This window comes from Nyctibius grandis, chromosome 3 (assembly GCF_013368605.1).
Source record: "Nyctibius grandis isolate bNycGra1 chromosome 3, bNycGra1.pri, whole genome shotgun sequence".
Classification (NCBI taxonomy): domain Eukaryota; kingdom Metazoa; phylum Chordata; class Aves; order Nyctibiiformes; family Nyctibiidae; genus Nyctibius; species Nyctibius grandis.
In genome coordinates this window covers 27,141,400-27,159,520 of record NC_090660.1, presented here as the reverse complement: position 1 = coordinate 27,159,520, position 18,121 = coordinate 27,141,400, and the positions used below count along the sequence as shown (strand labels likewise).

Below are 18,121 nucleotides of genomic sequence, written 5' to 3'. Positions count from 1 at the left end.
GTGTGAAGAATGGATCTCGTCTGGATGACCAAACCAAGACTAAGGGACTGCGCAACAGAAACTGATACCGGTAGTCCCGTGTTTCGGTACTGACTGGCCTACATGACTGGCTTGACTTAAGTTAGCTTTGTTCCTATCTACATCATCAAGGAAATGGATTAACAAGCATAAACCAGAAACACTTCTGTTATTACCTTGATTCTGTTTAGATTTCCTAATGGAAAAAGATCTCTTATTTTCTAATCTGCTCATCTGCAAAGTGATCTCTTTGCAGCGCCCTGAAGGACAGAACATTTTTTTGGAGATATGATTAAGTAGCATAGCCTGAAGGTCTCAAGAGTGATCTGAATACACAATCATACTGTGACGGCGATTCATTTCAGAGAAACTGCTTGCATACACAAAGAGACAGAGGCAAATCTAGTCTCCATGCTTGTTTGTCCAGCCCTGCAGTTGTTACTGCTGTGGAATGGTATTCCAGCATGTTGCCGCAAGAGTCAGCTTCTTATTGTAACCACGAGCACCAGTCAATGGCATCCTTAAGACAGACAAGCCTTCAGACCAACAGCAAATAATGACACCAGGGTTGTAAATGCTGTTACTCATCTCACCACTCTAGGCTTACTGTATATATTCAAGGGAAACCAAAAGTCACCATTAAGGTACAACGTACCTCACCAGCCTACAGACATTGCACTTAGGACAAGATGAATCACACTATACATCTCACGAAGTATTTCAACTCTTTCTCCATTGATCACAAAATAAGACTAGGCAGACTACATCAGAAATCTTTAGTAGGCAGACTACATCAGAAATCTTTAGGCAAATGACTTGCAGACTGTCTTAAGCCGACCCAGCAGGCAAAGCACATGCAAATCAGAGGTATGTAAAGCTTCAGACATCATAAATGAAGCATGGTAATTAGATGAAAGGGGGAATTGTCTCATTTATCTTCAGTGATAACATGAAGAGTTTTTTTCATTGCCATCACTGACATACTAGGAAGAATTTTGCATAACTGCATTATGGAGTTATGATTAGATTCAAAAGACTTTTTTTCTTCTTCTACATTGTGTGAAGTCTGTTGAGCTCTGAATGGTGCTAGTACAGAATATTGTTCTTCAGAGTGCACTGACCATTGCAATGCATGCAAACATCTATGAGCTGGGCTGATGCAAGTGTGGAATTTGTGTAGGTCAAAAGATGAATTCAGGTCTTGGAAAGTTACAAAGTGAATTTGAAGCTGATCTGTCACGACAGGGGTTTAGCACCTGCTGGCCCAAGAACGGATGTAGTTCCCTACTAAGCAGTAACACTCTTTCCCCTGGAAGCAACCAGCAACTTTGATGGCCCTGGGGGTCCACAAGTATCATCACAGTAAACTCTCAAAAAAGGAATCTCTGAAGGAGGGACTGGAGGAGGGGAGTGGTGAGAAACAGGAATGTCCTTGGCTTGGACAATAACCTCTGTGTGTTTGTTTACAACCTTCTGCCAGTGAAGACTATTATCTTAGAAATATCCCAGTTGGGTAACTACTGAGCTTCAAAAGAGCTTCAGTATTAGCTTTTTTCAATTGATGTTTTCAACATCAAGTCCTAAATTGCTTCAATAAAGACAGCTGCCAGTTAAAAGCTGCAACGAAGAAATGTCTTTTTTTTCTTGTAATGTTCCTGTTCCTTCTTACAGAAGTCTCAGTCTTGATCAGTCTCATCATATGGGCAGCAGTGGGTAAGACATGCTGTTCAGGGTGCTGCGCTTTCTTATTTTTCCCTCCTCTTGGGACCAGAAGAGAGCGTGCAAGTCTACCTGGGAGGAAAGCCCCGCCCTGGGAAGAAAAAGTCTCCCTTTCAAACTACAGGGCCAGGAGAACCCTTTCAGGACTTATTTTCATGGCCTAAAGAATTGTAACTGAGACATTCAATGCATAATTACGTAGTAAATACTACACACCTACTGCAGTCTGCGCAGCTGATGTGGCTATTAGTGCAGTAGGGAGCTTAACACCATTTTTGGTTAGGCAAGTCTCTTCCTAGAAATCAGTAGCTTTAATTTGTTTAAGAACATAACAAGGCACACAGGGGCCTGAAAACTAGCTATGCAGAGCTGCCAGTTTTCACAGCATTTACTCCTTTCTTTCTGGCTTATTTTCTTCAATCACTCTCTGGTGGCCATTTTAAAGGACCGTTGCTTAGTCTCTTCCTCGGGCAGCAACTTATTTTTTTTTAGGCTTGCTATAAAAGGGTATTTTTGAATGAATGTTAATTTGACCTCCTTAAGTTTGACCACTCAAGAAACAAAGGTGTGCCACAGTTCCTGTGCATATTCCAATACATCTGCTAGCACTGGCTAGAGAAGCATCAGGTTTCAAAGAAATCTTGCTAGGTTAGGAAGAAATAAAACAGCTTTATAAAGTAAAAGAAATTCATTTAACAAGTGACCTTTTCCAGTGCTCCTTTAACAGTTGTTATCCATTTTTTAAAAAAGGCAAGATATAAGTAGGTAAGTTCCTCAGAAACAGAAGCAGATTCAGAAATAGAATGTGGTGCAAGAACCTGCTTCCCCGATAAAGGTTCAGGTTGAGATCTCATCTTGCTTCAGTTTTAATTAACTTAAAATAGTACTAAATGACTCCATTAGAAATAAAAGCACAGGTCATCTTACGTAGACACATTTTAAATGGGAGACAACTAGCATTCTCCATTTGGGTTATGGCAATGAAAAAGAAGTTAGACTACGCTTGCTTTAACTAGTCAGCAGTGCTCAACAAAGATCAAAGAGGACCAAAAGCTAGTGCAACAAATTAACAGCATCCTTATTGACGGACTCCGATCTCTGATGCTTGAAGTGTATGTGCAGCAGAACGGATGCAAAATGCATGCGAATGTTGAAAAAATGTAAGTTTCAGAACAGTGATAATCAGCCATTCACCCTCCCACTACCATGAGATTTAATTGAAAAAATAATACTACAAAGCATAGCATTTCACTATTAAAATCATCATAAAGCTGTGCCACCATTTATGAAACATCATGGTGTGATAGCGACTGATTGATATTTATTTGCAAAAACAGAATCACATAACACAAAGGTAAGGCAGGAAACCAGTCTGTTCAGATCATTTTTTACTTTCTGACTATATCTATTTTGATAAACTGTGTGTGGCAATGTTGTCAGGCACTAGAATTGGTCCTTTATGCAGTTAAACCATTAAAATAGCTCTGGGCACAGTTTTAGCACATGCCAACTAGCACTTTCCCAAACAACCCAAGGTAGTTTCAAAGCTGGCACAGACCAGGAATCCTTTCCAGCCTGCACAGGGCCATTCTGCGTGGACTGTAAGGCAGTTAAATGCTACGGACACAGTTGTTTTGTGCCTGTTTGGGCCTCGATGCCAGAGAATGGTCATGAACACATTTAAATTATTAGAATAGGCATTGCCTCTCATCCAAAGTACTACAGATCTACTAATTTTTTTCTATGTATGTTAAGCGTGTGATTCTCTGCTGGGTAGGGGTTTTTTTTTTGTGAACAGGCAGCATGGGGATACATTTGACACAGGTTCCTTATATAAGAAAACATGAAAACAGTTTTGCATATCCAATCTCGAGTAAAATGAAAAGCAACCATGCACTCAGCCTTAACATCTTACAGCAGTTCTTCCAATTTCAACCCAATCAACAGGCACATTTACATGTTAGCATTCAGAAAAAAGAAAATTAAAAAACCAAACAGCCACCCACAGTGCAAACAAGTGCAGAGTATATGAACTTATAAAAATTCTAAATGAAAGCTAGGGTGCAGCGGCTGAAATTTCATTTATGTTAAATAATCTCTCTTAAAGCCACCTTAACACCAGAGGACTGTGAAGTGTCCAAAGCAACATCTATTTTTAGAGAAGGCATGCAAGAGCCAGAGCACTGCAAACCAGTAAAGACTCATCTCTGTTCTGTGCAAACTGTCAGAATTTAATAAAGGACACGCATGCCTGTCCTACAGTACGCTGTAAAGGACATCACATGACAAATATTCTGTGCTTTCAAGGAGTCAACCAGCTTCTATATGAATGCTGACATCCATAAAAACTCACCTGGATTTCTGAGAAGGCTTTCAACAAGGTCTCCCATCAAATGCTCTTATGGAGACTAAGAAATCATGGGATATGAGAGAAATTATTCTGGAAAAGATGGAGACCAGCTGCAAGGAATTGCAGAACTTTAACCAAGTATCAAGTGTTTTGCTTGCCAAAAGGCAGATGAAATGTGAAGAGATTCACATTTAAAAAAAAAATTAAAGTCACATGGCCTTTAAACTATCTTTACTACTCAGGAACATAACCTTGAGATGATTAAAAATCTATGAAAACTTCAATTCAGAGCTCAGCAGAAGTTAAAAAAGCCAATTAAGCATTGGGATTTATTTTGAAAAGATGAGAGGGCATTTTTACGACAATGTATAGTCCTATGCCAATGTATAGTCCATGGTCTTCCTGAACAGTGAAGGGTTTTTCTAATCCCGCTTCTCCACCCTGACAAAAAGGATAACAGAAATGGAAGAAAAGTGCAGAAAAGCACAATGAAGATATCAAAGCTACAAAGAACTTCTATTTTAGGAACAATTAAGCAGTCATGGACTGAACAGGACAGGATAGTGGTTTATAAAATCACGGCTTGCTGGAGAATATTAATAGAGAGTGATTGCTCACTATTTCTTCGAACACAAAAAAAGGTAGAAAGGTGTTAAGAAACTATTATATAGCAGTAAACAAACACAAGGCTGTGTTCACAAAACACATAGTTCAAGCTGTGGATATCTGTGCTAAAGGATGTTGTGAATATCAGAAGTTTGTAAGAACAAAAGCAATGGGACAAATTCATGGAAGGTCCACCTAGAAAAGCAGGCTGGGGGGAAGACACCACTTCTGGTACCTAGAAGTCCTTAGAAGTCCTTTAACTGGAAGCTGCTGAAGGCTGGGAAAGTACACCAGGAGAAGCACCTTGCAAGCTTCTCCTGCTTTTATACACTACCCGAGGCAATGCTTCTCCAGGCTGGCAGCCTTCAGAGAGCAGATATTGGGCCAGATGGACTTATGAACTGACCTTGTTTCCTTACCATTGCAAATTATTTTACACAGAGACATACAACACTTGTATTATATTACCCAATAGCTTAGGCGTTCTCAAAGAACAGCGAGTCAAGTTCAAGATTCTGGACATCTGAAAACCTGAACCCAAGTACCCAAGTAGTATTTATTGTCTTTTCGTGAAGATCAATTGTTCTGTTTCTGGTTTTGGGACCCAGTGAACTGGGGAGTGAGAGAAAAAAAACTGTCTCAGACTGCAGAATTATTTTTCATGGCAACAAAGGGCAGTTAAAAACCTATGCTTCCTTCCATTCCACATGCAATTTGATTTTTTTTTTGCCTTCCTCTTCTCTAATGTAAACAGACAGGTAAATTCAGATGTAAAAAAACAAAGAGATAGTAAGTTTTATGTAAATTTCTCTCACAAGGAACAGGATAAAAGAATGAAACCCAAGTCACACTATCTATTGTGCCACACCAATGGCTCCTCAGTTAAAATCTTTGAAGCATTGCTGGTCTACGCAGATACACTGAGTAGCACTAGAACCATTTTATGCTGCTCAGTTCATGAGATAACCTGCCATCATTTCTATATAGCTCCACTTCAGGTTGGTAAGAAAGCCTGAAGATACTTCATATCTTTAGAAGTTTAGGAACGACTGCACATCTGAACTGCTTTCTGTAACTGCCATGATGTTGGTATTTATCTCTAAGCAGCAAAAACTCGCATCTTCCCTTTTCAGCTTTGCATTACTGTCTCTTCAGTGTCAGGGTGTAATACAATAGTGAACGAATGGATGTTTGTAATGCAGCAGTTGCTTTCAAATGATATCAGATATACAATAATTCTTGGTGGTCTGTTTAGAAGAACAGTGCCTTAAATACACAAACTTGTATTCTGAAAATGGATTGTCTGTAAACCATTTAGAGACACTGTTTATACTGCAAACAAATTAAATCAATTATATACTCTACACTAACAACATGATAGAAACATTTGACTGTGGACTGAGTCAGCCCCATGGCAAGTCAACAGACTTCACAATTATTGATTAATTTCTATTCCTATATATATCAACTAATATGTGTTTGAAATTATAATGATCAATTCCTTGTGTTGGCTACTACAGAGATAAAGGGAAACCCCAGCAAGCTTGCTTACTTCTAGACAGTGCTGGTATAATGATGTTCTAAAAGAAAGTTACCTCCTTAACCAACACAGTATTTTTCCCTAACAACCAACTTCAAAGAAAACACCAATTCCCAGGAAACACAAAACATGATAATCCCACTGTAAAAGTATTTTGGTACGTTACTGTATACTTCAACTCAAATCAGAAAAAATACACTTTCTATAAAGTTATTAAAAATTAAAACTGATGAACAAGCAGTAATAAACTTAGAAAAGATGCTAAGATCAAAATAATTCCGTTCTATTTTAATTAGAAAGAAAATAGACCATTTTTTAAATTCCAGACAAACAATAAAAAAGAAGGTATTAAATAACCAATATATTAAAACCAATATACATACTTGCCAGTGATCGTCCTCCAAAGCTGCGCACCTGCAATTGTGGGAATGTAAGATGAAAGACAATGCACTAAATGAGAAACAATATTATTATTTTTTTCTTTATTCATAAGGAATGTTCAAATACGAGACAAAATGACTAAGCAAGTCTCTGTAACGGTCAAAACAGGAAGGGTATATTAACTTAGAGTAACAGTTCTTGAATTGTTTTCTGTAAACTCAACATACCAGTTAAAAATGTAAATGGAAAAAATCAGTATCTTATATTGCTACATTTTCACATGGAAGGAGAAGATAACCAACATAACTTATGCTTTACATCTACAAACTGACAACCACTTTCTACATTCCTTATGTATCTGTAATAGTCTTGCCATCTAGTGGCTTGCTGGAAGGGTGAAATAGCTACACAGAAGTGTTATACTGGGAAGAATTTTTTTCTGCTTTTTGGAGTGGTACTTCATTGACTTCAAGTCACTACCACAAGATTTCTACACTATTACTTCAAGAACCTGATTGTTCTTGAACTCTGTGTACAATGACATCAAAGGCAATAGTAAAATAAAAGAAAAGTGAACTATAGTAAAATAATCATTCTGTAAGCTGGGAAACACAGGTCTTCCTAGCCTCATCTCTGTGATGAATGGTTAAATAATCACATAGAAACGGGAGTGAAACACAAATGAAGAGGGGATGGTATTTTTACTCTCTTAGCTTGGTCAGTATTGGTACATCTTGGATTTGGTCAATACAAAAATATTAGTAATTACAGTTAAGAGAGAACTTAGGTAAATCACTACCTTCCAACTAGTGAGGTATAAACATTAGTGGTGATTTATACAACAAAGAGACTAAAATTCAAATTCTGCTAAGCTTTTTAAGTTGGCCTCTGAGCTTGCCAACGCTCAAGCAGGAAACAGAATGGTAACCAAGACTCTGGAGAAGGCAGTGACAGTACACCATGGTTCAAAAAAAGGTTGTGAATAACTGCTGTAACTTAGTAGGGAACAAAAGGTTTTGGCAGTCAGAAATGACGTGGTAGTACATAAAAAAGGAATACCATGCTTCTCTGATACCTGTTTCCTGCAGGTGATTTTTCAAGCACTTTGCATGGGGATTCATCATCAAACAAAAGACAAAATGAGACAATTTAAAAAAACAATTCTTCCTGACAATGAAAATTACAGACTGATGATGAGCATTTTGCCACAGAATTTTCAAGATGGTAACGAAGTACAGGACAGGAATTTAAAAAAACTACCAGCTCAGCCAACAAACTCAAAATCCCTTTCAAACTCAGCTGTATTCACATAAGACTTTATACACACTGGAAACTAAACACTACATAAAGCAGAAAAAAAATACGGCTCACCTCTTATTTCAACTGTGCTAAGATAGGTCGTTTCTCAATCTATTTACAAAGTTGACCAATTTATATTGGGTTTCCCAAACTTTCCAACAATGATGGGATTAGAGTAATGTCAGAAGAAGTAGGATTATTTAGGAAAGCTTTGTATTTTAGAAAATAATGCATTTTCAGACCTAGCAGCTAAGAGACAAGAATGATTGCTCAATGATACCAATTATACTCATGCTAAAACAAATCTCCTAATGCCTCTTCTATAAAATATAGCAAAACTTCACTGAAAATGGTAATAGATCATCACAGATATATTATTTCTCTCTGAAATTAGCTAATACTTTTACAATATCTATACTATCAAAGTGGATTTAGTAATAAACTAACATGTTCTGAATTGCAGGTGTTTAAGCAAGGAACTGGATCAGTATACGGCCTTACCTTTTATCCTCGAGAATACCAAATCCTTTATTATCTGAATAACTAGCACTCCAAGTATTATGAGAGAAGTCAGATGATACAGTCTCCAAGGGGTCAGTGCAACAAACCTAGAATGTCAAGAAGAAATAAACGTTGAATATTTTTAAACTTATTGGAAGTATACGTAAACTGATAGCTGCTATTGGTACTGAAAATAATGAGAAAAAAATAGACTGATATTACTATAATTGAATTTAGTTTCTCCCCACAACCTTTTCACAGGAAGCAAACACTGAGAGCACAAGGCCTGACAGTCTCATTTAAAGATGCAATTGCTAAACTTACATTGAGTTCGTAGATTTTTGTCCACACTTTTATCTAAGCACAGAGGAAGTACAGAAAACAAAGTATTTTAATTATTGTATAGAACAGACTACCTTTAGAAATAGTTATGGTTTTATTCACATAAATTGTCTTGGCATAACAATTTTCTTTTTTATTCACATATAAAAAAGGTTACACATTTTCTTGTGTTTCCTATAGGACCTATGTTCACACAAGATTTTGATACAAATGATTCTTTCAAAAGCAAAGATGAGGTAACACTGTATCACTCATGGTATAATACTCAAGCTTGTCTTTATAATGAGCTTTTGTGAATTTTGTTTTTCATTACATAAAAATTTTAGAACATGTCTAGTCAAGTCAAACAGACCTAGACTCAGAATGTATGATTTATAATCTCATGCACTGCTGACTTTGCTACCCAGGTGTGTTTGGAGATTAGCTCTTCTGTCTGTTTTACTGACAAATATCTTAACTCATAAAAAATGATCCGAAGCATATAAGAATTAAAATTCAATTAAAGACAAAAAAAGCTTAAGTATTTTAATAACTTGTTTCAAGCACATTAAGCCAGAGATCTGAACACAGATAATGAGCACATTAGTATCTTTTTCAAGGTAAAAGCAAAAACAATTAACTTCTTAAAAAAGTAAGTTGGGGATAGCCAAAACCAGTAAGAAGCCACTGTCCAAGGCAGTGGATCAAATGAGAATACCAACGGAAACAAAATCATACAAATCTGGGAGGTTTCCAGGAAACCTCTCAGATTTGAAGAGGGCAACTGGCCACCCAACTACTTGCTGCTGCAGTTTTTCTGCAAGAAAGCGGGTGAAGTGAAAAGGAGTAGCAAGCATGGCCTCCGGAGGAAGCCAAGAGCCACCCTTTGAGCACACTTGGATTTTGAAAGATAATTGACTTCTAGGTGTTTCTAACAAGCTCAGGACACACTACAGTATGGAAAACTGCTCCGGTATTCCTTGCAATCCTCAAAAAACAGGACTGCATCAAAGAAGATGTCCATGCCACTGATTTTCACGTTAAACACAAACTCATAATGCCCAATCTCCCTGAGCAGACCAGGATATTATTTCCAATACAAACAGATAAGCTCACTCTGAAAGTTTTTTCTGATTATGAAGGTTTTCTACACCTGTGCAGAGTTTGAATTATAAGGCTACTCTATTAAAAAAAAAAAACAAAAGCCAAGCATGAAATCAGTACTTCTCTATAATTTCAGCCAGCCCATGAAAAGCAATAGACATGTCTAGAAAAAAATTATTACAAGGTAAGCTCTTTCAAAGCTACCCAAGCACAGCTCATTAAATCAAAACCCCTAACAGCTCTGCATCATGTTATCCCACTATTTTTCTTGGTGATAATCTTCACCATTAAACATCCTTGATGCTGTTTAAGGATCAAGTTTAACTGCACTGAAGACTTTGCTTAACCTACTTATTTAACTTATTGATCATGGAGGAGAGAAGGAGATGTGACACTGTAGAGAAAAAATCAAATGAAGAATTTTTCATACAACCCCTAGGCATCAGAAGTTTGTAACAAATACAGACCTTTAAGTTATGTGGGCTTAATAACATGCCTATTCTATAGGTTCTTCATGGTGCTTGTGCAATAGTATTTTATAGAATCAAACAGTATGTCCCGACTTAGCAATTGCCATTGGCCTGGCCTCAATGGTTTAAATCAATAATGAGAGTTATGTGTGTGTGTGAATGTGTGTGCATACACACACACACATTTTACTAGTTGTTAAAGGTAAGATCAGATGTTTACTAAGAAGGTTTAGCCTGTCTTTCAAAGAATATATGGAACACGTTTGACCTACTTTACGCTCACAACTAAACCATACTCCTACTTTCACTGCAATCACAGCTGTCACCTGCTGTTAAAAACATTTGCACTAATGCAGACGAGGATTAGCAAACAAGGATTAACAAGGCAGCATTCTCTCTGAAAGATGCTTCCAAGTCATGTCATTCTACCTTCTCAATACTGCAGTCTTTCTGCTCCATAGCTTTTGGGGAAAAAACCCCTATAATCTAGCTGCAGCAGCTAATGTAGTAGCCAAACAAGGGCTCTTCACTTATTTGGGGAGCTTTGAATTGTTCTGACTGGACTTCCCGTGCCTCAACATTGTTAGCTGTCACACTCCTTCCTCCCCTGCTTCAGTACTGTGCTGTTCGTAGGAAAGACCATCTCTCACGAACTCATTCACAGACAGTGTGTGTCTGGAGCACCCTCAGGTGCTCCAGCAATATGGAATAGCAAAACTGTTTGCAAGCCATGTCAGATAGATCTATGTCCTTGAAGCCCTTAGTGGTTAAAAGCTGATAAGGTCACCTTGTAGGTGTTTTTTTTGCATATGTCTACCATAAACTTATCAAAAAATGCTGGGATCTGAAAACCACTTACTAGGCTAATAGTGTCAGGATTCAAAATTCTTATAGGAATTACCAACATGATGCATACCAACCAGAGTAACAAAAAGTTTCAATGGTACTTTTGCTTATTATTAGGAGTTAGGGCTTTTTTTCCCCCTTCTTTTTTAAGGAAAAGAACAGAGTTTACTTAAGTATATCTCACACACACACATATATCTGACAAAACTGAAAGGCTGCAGAACGACAGCATCATATACTGCACAAAAATATTTCTGTTCAGTAAAAGAATGAATAGCTACGCTTATTCAACAAACTTTTATCCTCTCTTTTTAAGCAACAAACAAAACAGACTGAATTTCAAATTAGTTTCTTCTACAAGTGATGTAGAAGTAACAACCATTACTAGAGACATAAACAAGATTTGTCCCCCCATGAAATTCTGCAGTATTTTAAGAGATATGGGTTTTTTTTTCTGCAAGCAAAGGTTAAAACAGTGTGTAGAATTATTCATTTTACATCATGACTTCAGCAGTTAACAGGGCAGCTTGCATGACAAGGGGGCAAGAATCTCTGCTGTAGACAGTGTGGGACTGCACAAAAATGGTCATGAGGTGCCACAGGGGTCATGAGGTGCCACAGGGGTCAGTCCCCAGCACTGGCTGAAAGTGGTGTCCCTGGCACATGAGAAGCCTTCACCCAGACACAGCTCCAGAGGTAGGATACAGCCATCTGGATTCCAGCATGCAAGAAATGCCTCAGGCCTCTCCCCTGGGCTGATGGTAACAGCGGCCTCATCTGTGAAAGATGTGCTCTGGTTGACGTATAGAGCAGTCAAGTGAAGGAGCTACTGGAGGCAGTAAGCAGGTGGCAGAGCACTAGGGAGCATGTTCTCCAAAATGTGATTGGGTAAGCATCTGAGAAACTTGATCTGACTGCACCTACTCTGAGGAAGAGTTCAGACCAGCTGACCTCCTGTTGTCCTTCCAACCTACATTCTTCTATGTAGGAAGAATGTAGGCTTGATGGAGCCAAGCCTGCTACTGAACTCCACTATGGAAGACTGAGAAACTATGATTATAAAAAGAAATAGGAGAGACATCAACTATTGACTGTTAGGATAATTAAGCAGTGGTTGTCCACAGAAGCTGTGGAATTCCCATCCTTGAAGGCTGGCAAGACAAAACCCAGAGCAACCTGTTCTGAATTAGGAACTGATCTTTTTTGAGCTGGAGGTTGCACTAGAGACCTCCCAAGGCCTGAGGGAGGTCTGACCTGAACTATATTTTAATTCTATGACTATTTTAGTCTATTAAAAGTGGTTGGCAAATCCTTTTCTGTAAGATGCTGAACTTCGACGTTTAAGGCATAACAGTTCCTATTTCTTGTCCTGGTTGTACTACAGCTGGACTGAAATGATTCTAAACAGCAAAATTAGCAGTAAAAACTTGACTACTTCCACAATCAATAGTCAAAATTCTTCAACTGTATAATAGCAAACTCCTTCTATTGTGATTTTAAAATAATATATATATAAAATATTACATACAAGTGTGAGATTTACTAAAAAAAGAGTACACCATTCTGAAACTCCACTGAGAGCTACCCTACCTGCTCTTTAGCATTTCAGTCACCTTCAGTTCTTCCTACCTACATACAATTACAGAGTACAAAATCATTTTCTTAAATCCCATAATGCACCTTCTCTTAGCAAGTCATGCTGCTTTGTTTTTAGTGTCACACAAATACGAACACATTGCCATTAACCTCTATTCCCTACTCAGAATTTGCTAAATTCAAATGTAACCTTTTCAGTATTTTTAGTATACTTCCATATACTAAATGGAAGTATACTAAAAACTTCCATATTTTGCTAAACTGTTATGTTTAAATTCAAGAATCGTGCTCTGACTAAAAATAAAAAAAAGAATATCCTTTTGACAAGCTTCCCATTGCCATGAAGGTCAGATGGAAAGAAAAGATGGGACAACAAATGAAGCTGAAATCCCAATGGCAAAAGCAAGACTGTACATAGTAGAAGAGTAACAAGTTAAAACTAATGTTTAGGCCTAATCTGGTTAGAAAGCTCCTTTACTTGCTTCTGGAGGTGATGTTATCTAATACCACATCACTGAAAAATAGAAAAGTGCCTTAAGGTACCTTGTCCTTCTTGTCTTTTCTCCAACTCTTTATAGTATGGGATGGTGATATGTCAATATTGGCAAGATATGTTAACTAACACAACAAATCATCCATTGGACCTGTTATATCAAGATGTAGCCACCTCCCAGTGCAGAGCTCCTGGGACAATTAACGGCACAAACCTGATCATACAGAGTCACTCAAGTGGCACAAACCAGCTAAGAAATTTCAGAGGCAAACATTGTCCCACAATACTGCAGTCTGTAAACATAATGAACTCTTACAGGGCATGTCAAAAGCTATTTTTAATTGTACTTGTAAGACACAGAGAAGGCACGGACCTACTAAATTGCTTTATAAGTTAAATATATCAATTTGACAACACAAGCCTCATTTCAGCTGTGAAGGGATATTTTTTACAACACATTCTAGAATTATGAATGACTTGCACTCTGCAAACACAAACCATAAGGAAGTATTTCATCAAGAATTAAACAACTTAGATTATCAGCAGCCAGAGCTAGTTATTTCTGGAAAGCCTTAGTAGGTACACTTTTAATCACACATCTATCCTTAGATGAATTCCATAAATAACCACACAAATACATAAAAGCTGTGAACAACACAGACATGAACATGGAGCTTTGCTTCACCATCAGCTATTACAAATTAATTATTGGCTGCATGAGTGATTTGCAGACTTCAGTTCAGTGCTCAGCAAACAGGTATTTACATCTTAAAACCAGAGCCCAAACTCTTCAGAGTATTTTTGTGGTGGTTTAAATAGCATAGGTTGGTATATACTTGTTTCCTCATTAAACACTAAGGTAAAAATCCACTAAACACCTTCCAGCCATAGTTTTCCATAGAACCAGTCTTGTTCTGTAAGACATGGATATGATGCACCACTGAACAAAAGTGACAACTGTCCACAGCTCCAAATGAGGTATCTGTATGCAGGTGTGGGCTATGACATAAACCAGCTAGACAATGGCTCTCACCTGTACAGATCATTTCTTTATAGGGCATTTTGAGAATGCTCAACTGCTGACAAGGGATATTCTGCTTTTATTATCTGCTAATTTTAAAGGTGTGTCTACTCCTGCTCTTACAAGGAACTGCCCAGCACTGTTTCAGATAGATGTCTACAGTGATGGCACGTAGATAAGGAAAAAATGTGGTCATAACTGTTTCCTGGTGGTAACTGTGTCCTGCTTGGAGCTGAATGTAGACCATTCTTCCATGCTTACTGCTGAAAGGATCAGCACCAGTCTGTCTGCAACAAATTCTCATGCCTATGTCAAGCAAGAGGTCTGGTGAAGGGGAGGAGAGTTAGTTTTCTTCTAAGTACAGCATCAAATGCACTTCCTGAAGAACACTGCTGAAATATACTGCAAAGGCAGTATCAGAAAGCTTGTGCTCTTGCTGATCACTGGCTCAATCATTTCGTTTGCCCTCTTGTGAATCAAGAAGCAATAATATATATTAAATTCAACTATATTTTATTTAAAGGTAATTTAACACTGACTCTCCTAATTGAAAAAATATCCCAAAGCAGGTTTGCAAAACCTGCTTTTTACATCTACTAAACATGTGAATTTACAACTTCTATGTTCATTGCTGTTAGATGTAAATGATTTTCATATTAAGCTTCTGTAAATGTCCAAATGCAGTATCTAGATATTAATATCCAAATGCTCAAGTATTCAACACTTTTGAAATCCACAGCTCAATAATCCAGTATTTTTCCTGTTGTTCCTTTAGTACACCTTGGTCTGAGCCAAAGTATTTAGATAATTGTTCAAGGATTACAGTGCAAAAATCCTTTCCCCATCCCTGCACAAAAAGTGTAAATACTCACTTAAGGGAGAACAAGCTATGCACACTTTTTTGGTAGAATCTATTTACAGAACAGAATTTGGTAGAATCTTATTATATTTATATGGTATTTAACTGTCAATCTGCATGTCTGAAAGATACAGAAAAACTGTGGTACAGCAGATTCCCTGTTGCAGAGAGGGAAACATATTACATGTAACAAAATATATTTGCATATGTGCTGTCAAAAATTTTAGAATGAACAAAGACTTTATAAATTCTGTCTAACAAACCTCCTCACCCCTATAAAAAGCATAATTTGTTGAATAAAGTAATTTCAAAAAACATTTACTCTACATCTTATGTTAATCCAGATTTAAAATATGCACACCACCACTTTGGGTGCCTGGCATCTTGAACTCAAATAGCTGTATATCTGTTTAGCTGAAAACGTGTGAAATACTGTATTAGAATGCTGCTTAAAATATGTACATTAAAAATGTTTAAAATTACTTTTAATTTAGTGGAGAAAAGTGTAAGCTTCTGTACAGACATAAATTAGGAAGAAACACCTTTTTCACTTAAGTTTTTTCTAAGTAAGAATGCCATCCAAGAACTCAGATATCTGAGATTTTTAATAAAATTTCAACCAGAGTAGAATGAAGAACTGGGAAGCAGTTGATTCGAGACTTATGTGCCAACCAGCAATGAGTTTTCCATTGGATAGTGCCTAGAAGACTAAAAATTCTATCATTAAGTACATAAAAATAAGAAACCAGAAGAGGCGTGATTATTATTATAAAACTTGCAGCATTTTCTTTAATTATTTATTTGTTAAGACAAAGACAATTCAGCCATCAACCTTTTATTCAGGAGGCTTATGTGTCAGGTTTTATTCAAAATACTAAGATCGTATTTGTTCAGCCAGAAAGCACATATCAAATCAAACCTGGACAGATGTTTTGTAGAAAACCTTCCAGAACTTATTAGGAATAAAGATTTTGGAGTAATAAATAAATCTCTTGTCATAAGAAACAGACTCCCACAAACTTAAACTACTATTACTTTGACAGCCACCTGTAGAAGTGGTAGCTCTCTCGGAGGTCTGGGCACAGGTTGCAAGGCAAAAGGCGAAGACTGCTGGACAATTCTAACTAAAGTTAGTAACACGTAGGATAGGAGTTCAAATTGCATATTTTCTCTACCCCAGCTACAAGAAACAACATTTTAAACTTAAAAATAAGTCTAAATAAAAATAAAAATAGTACAATTCTCTAAGCAAAAATATTAGAAAAATCTTTAAAATGCTTTGCATTTAATCACTAAAGAGAAATTTGCTTATAAGCTGGTAAACTCGAATATTGGTGGTCTGGGAAATAGGATCAAGTCAATAATAAAATTTCACATTGCAAAATTATCTCAGACTGCTTGCAAAGAAACCTCTTGGGGAATGCAGCAATTAGTTAGAATCATGTTTCAACATTTGTGGCTTGTGGATCAGATTTACTGTATCACAGAATTGCAGAAGGTTGGGGTTGGAAGTGACCTCTGGAGATCATCTAGTCCAACCCCCTGCCAAGGCAGGTTCACCCAGAGCACATTGCACAGGGTTGCGTTCAGGCAGGTTTTGAATATCTCCAGAGAAGGAGACTCCACAGCCTCCCTGGGCAGCCTGTTCCAGTGCTCTGTCACTCTCAAAGTAAAGAAGTTTTTCCTCATATTCAGATGGAACTTCCCATGTTTCAGTTTGTGCCCATTGCCCCTTGTCCTGTCACTGGGCACCACTGAGAAGAGTCTGGCCCCCTCCTCTCGACACCCACCCCTAAGGTATTTGTAAGTGTTGATAAGATCCCCCCTCAGTTTTCTCCAGACTAAACAGACCCAGCTCCCTCAGCCTCTCCTTGTAAGAGAGATGCTCCATCCCTCTAATCATCTTTGTAGCCCTCCGCTGGACTCTCTCCAGTAGTTCCTTGTCTTTCTTGAACTGAGGGGCCCAGAACCGGATACAGTACTCCAGGTGTGGCCTCACTAGGGCAGCGTAGAGGGGCAGGATAACCTCCCTTGACCTGCTGGCCACACTCTTCCTAATGCACCCCAGGATACCATTGGCCTTCTTGTCCACAAGGGCACATTGTTGGCTCATGGTGAACCTGTCCACCAGGACTTACAGGTCCTTCTCTGCAGAGCTGCTTTCCAACAGGTCAACCCCCAGCCTGTACTGGTGCATAGGGTTATTCCTCCCTAGGTGCAGGACCCTACACTTGCCTTACTGTAACCTTCTGCATTCAGATAGGCATACAAAATAAAAAATTGAGGAGGAAGTTTAAATGACCTAAACAACATGCCTTCTGGGTCTACCATGACATCAAATGCTACTGTTACATCAGTGACAACAGGGGATGGTATTTCTGTGGAAGTTAAAATTGTTTTGAATTATACACGTAACATCAAATAACATGGCTTCCTTTATTTTTGCAGAAACATGCCCAGATGACCTTAATTAACCTGTACTCTGGCAAAGTACAGAAGAAATCTTAATCCCATTTTCTCCTACAGTAGCAGCAGTTTGATGTTAAACAATCCACCTCTACCATGCTGCCCTAAATCTCCTTTTCTTTAATGCTCTCATTAGTCCTGTAACATCTATCATGGAGCATAACACATCCCCCTAAAACTTCCATTGTTCTCAAAATTCTACCTCCTGTTTGAAAGGTCTCATTATTTTGAATTTATACATGAAGACACCATCATTCTTCTCTTAAGACAACTGCTTTAGACACAGAATTTGTAAGTTTTGGCAAGTCAGAATAAACCCAAGCCATGCTGCAATTCATCTGTTCTCCTTTGTTCAGGATTTCCATCTTCCACAAAGTCCTCATCTTGGATTTGGTCCTAAGTTGTTCAGTAATGCTCGCTTTCCCTCAGTTCCTCAATTATCCCATTTGATTTCTTTCCTGATTGATCCTGTTTTCATCTTACTGGTTGAAAAATGCTGTACACTGTCCAGGTTTTTATGTAACACTGTCT

The 18,121-nt window shown here is 37.9% G+C and overlaps 1 protein-coding gene across 1 annotated transcript in view; it reads right to left on the bottom strand.

Annotated features, from left to right (window-relative positions):
* RETREG1 (reticulophagy regulator 1) overlaps positions 1–18,121 on the bottom strand; it is a 69,112-nt gene that overhangs the window by 43,628 nt on the left and 7,363 nt on the right. The window contains exons 2-3 of the mRNA XM_068395726.1: positions 8,415–8,521; positions 6,617–6,647 (exon numbers count right to left, since the gene is read on the bottom strand). Coding sequence (XP_068251827.1) covers positions 6,617–6,647; positions 8,415–8,521 — 138 coding nt within the window. The remainder of the gene's footprint in view (positions 1–6,616; positions 6,648–8,414; positions 8,522–18,121) is intronic.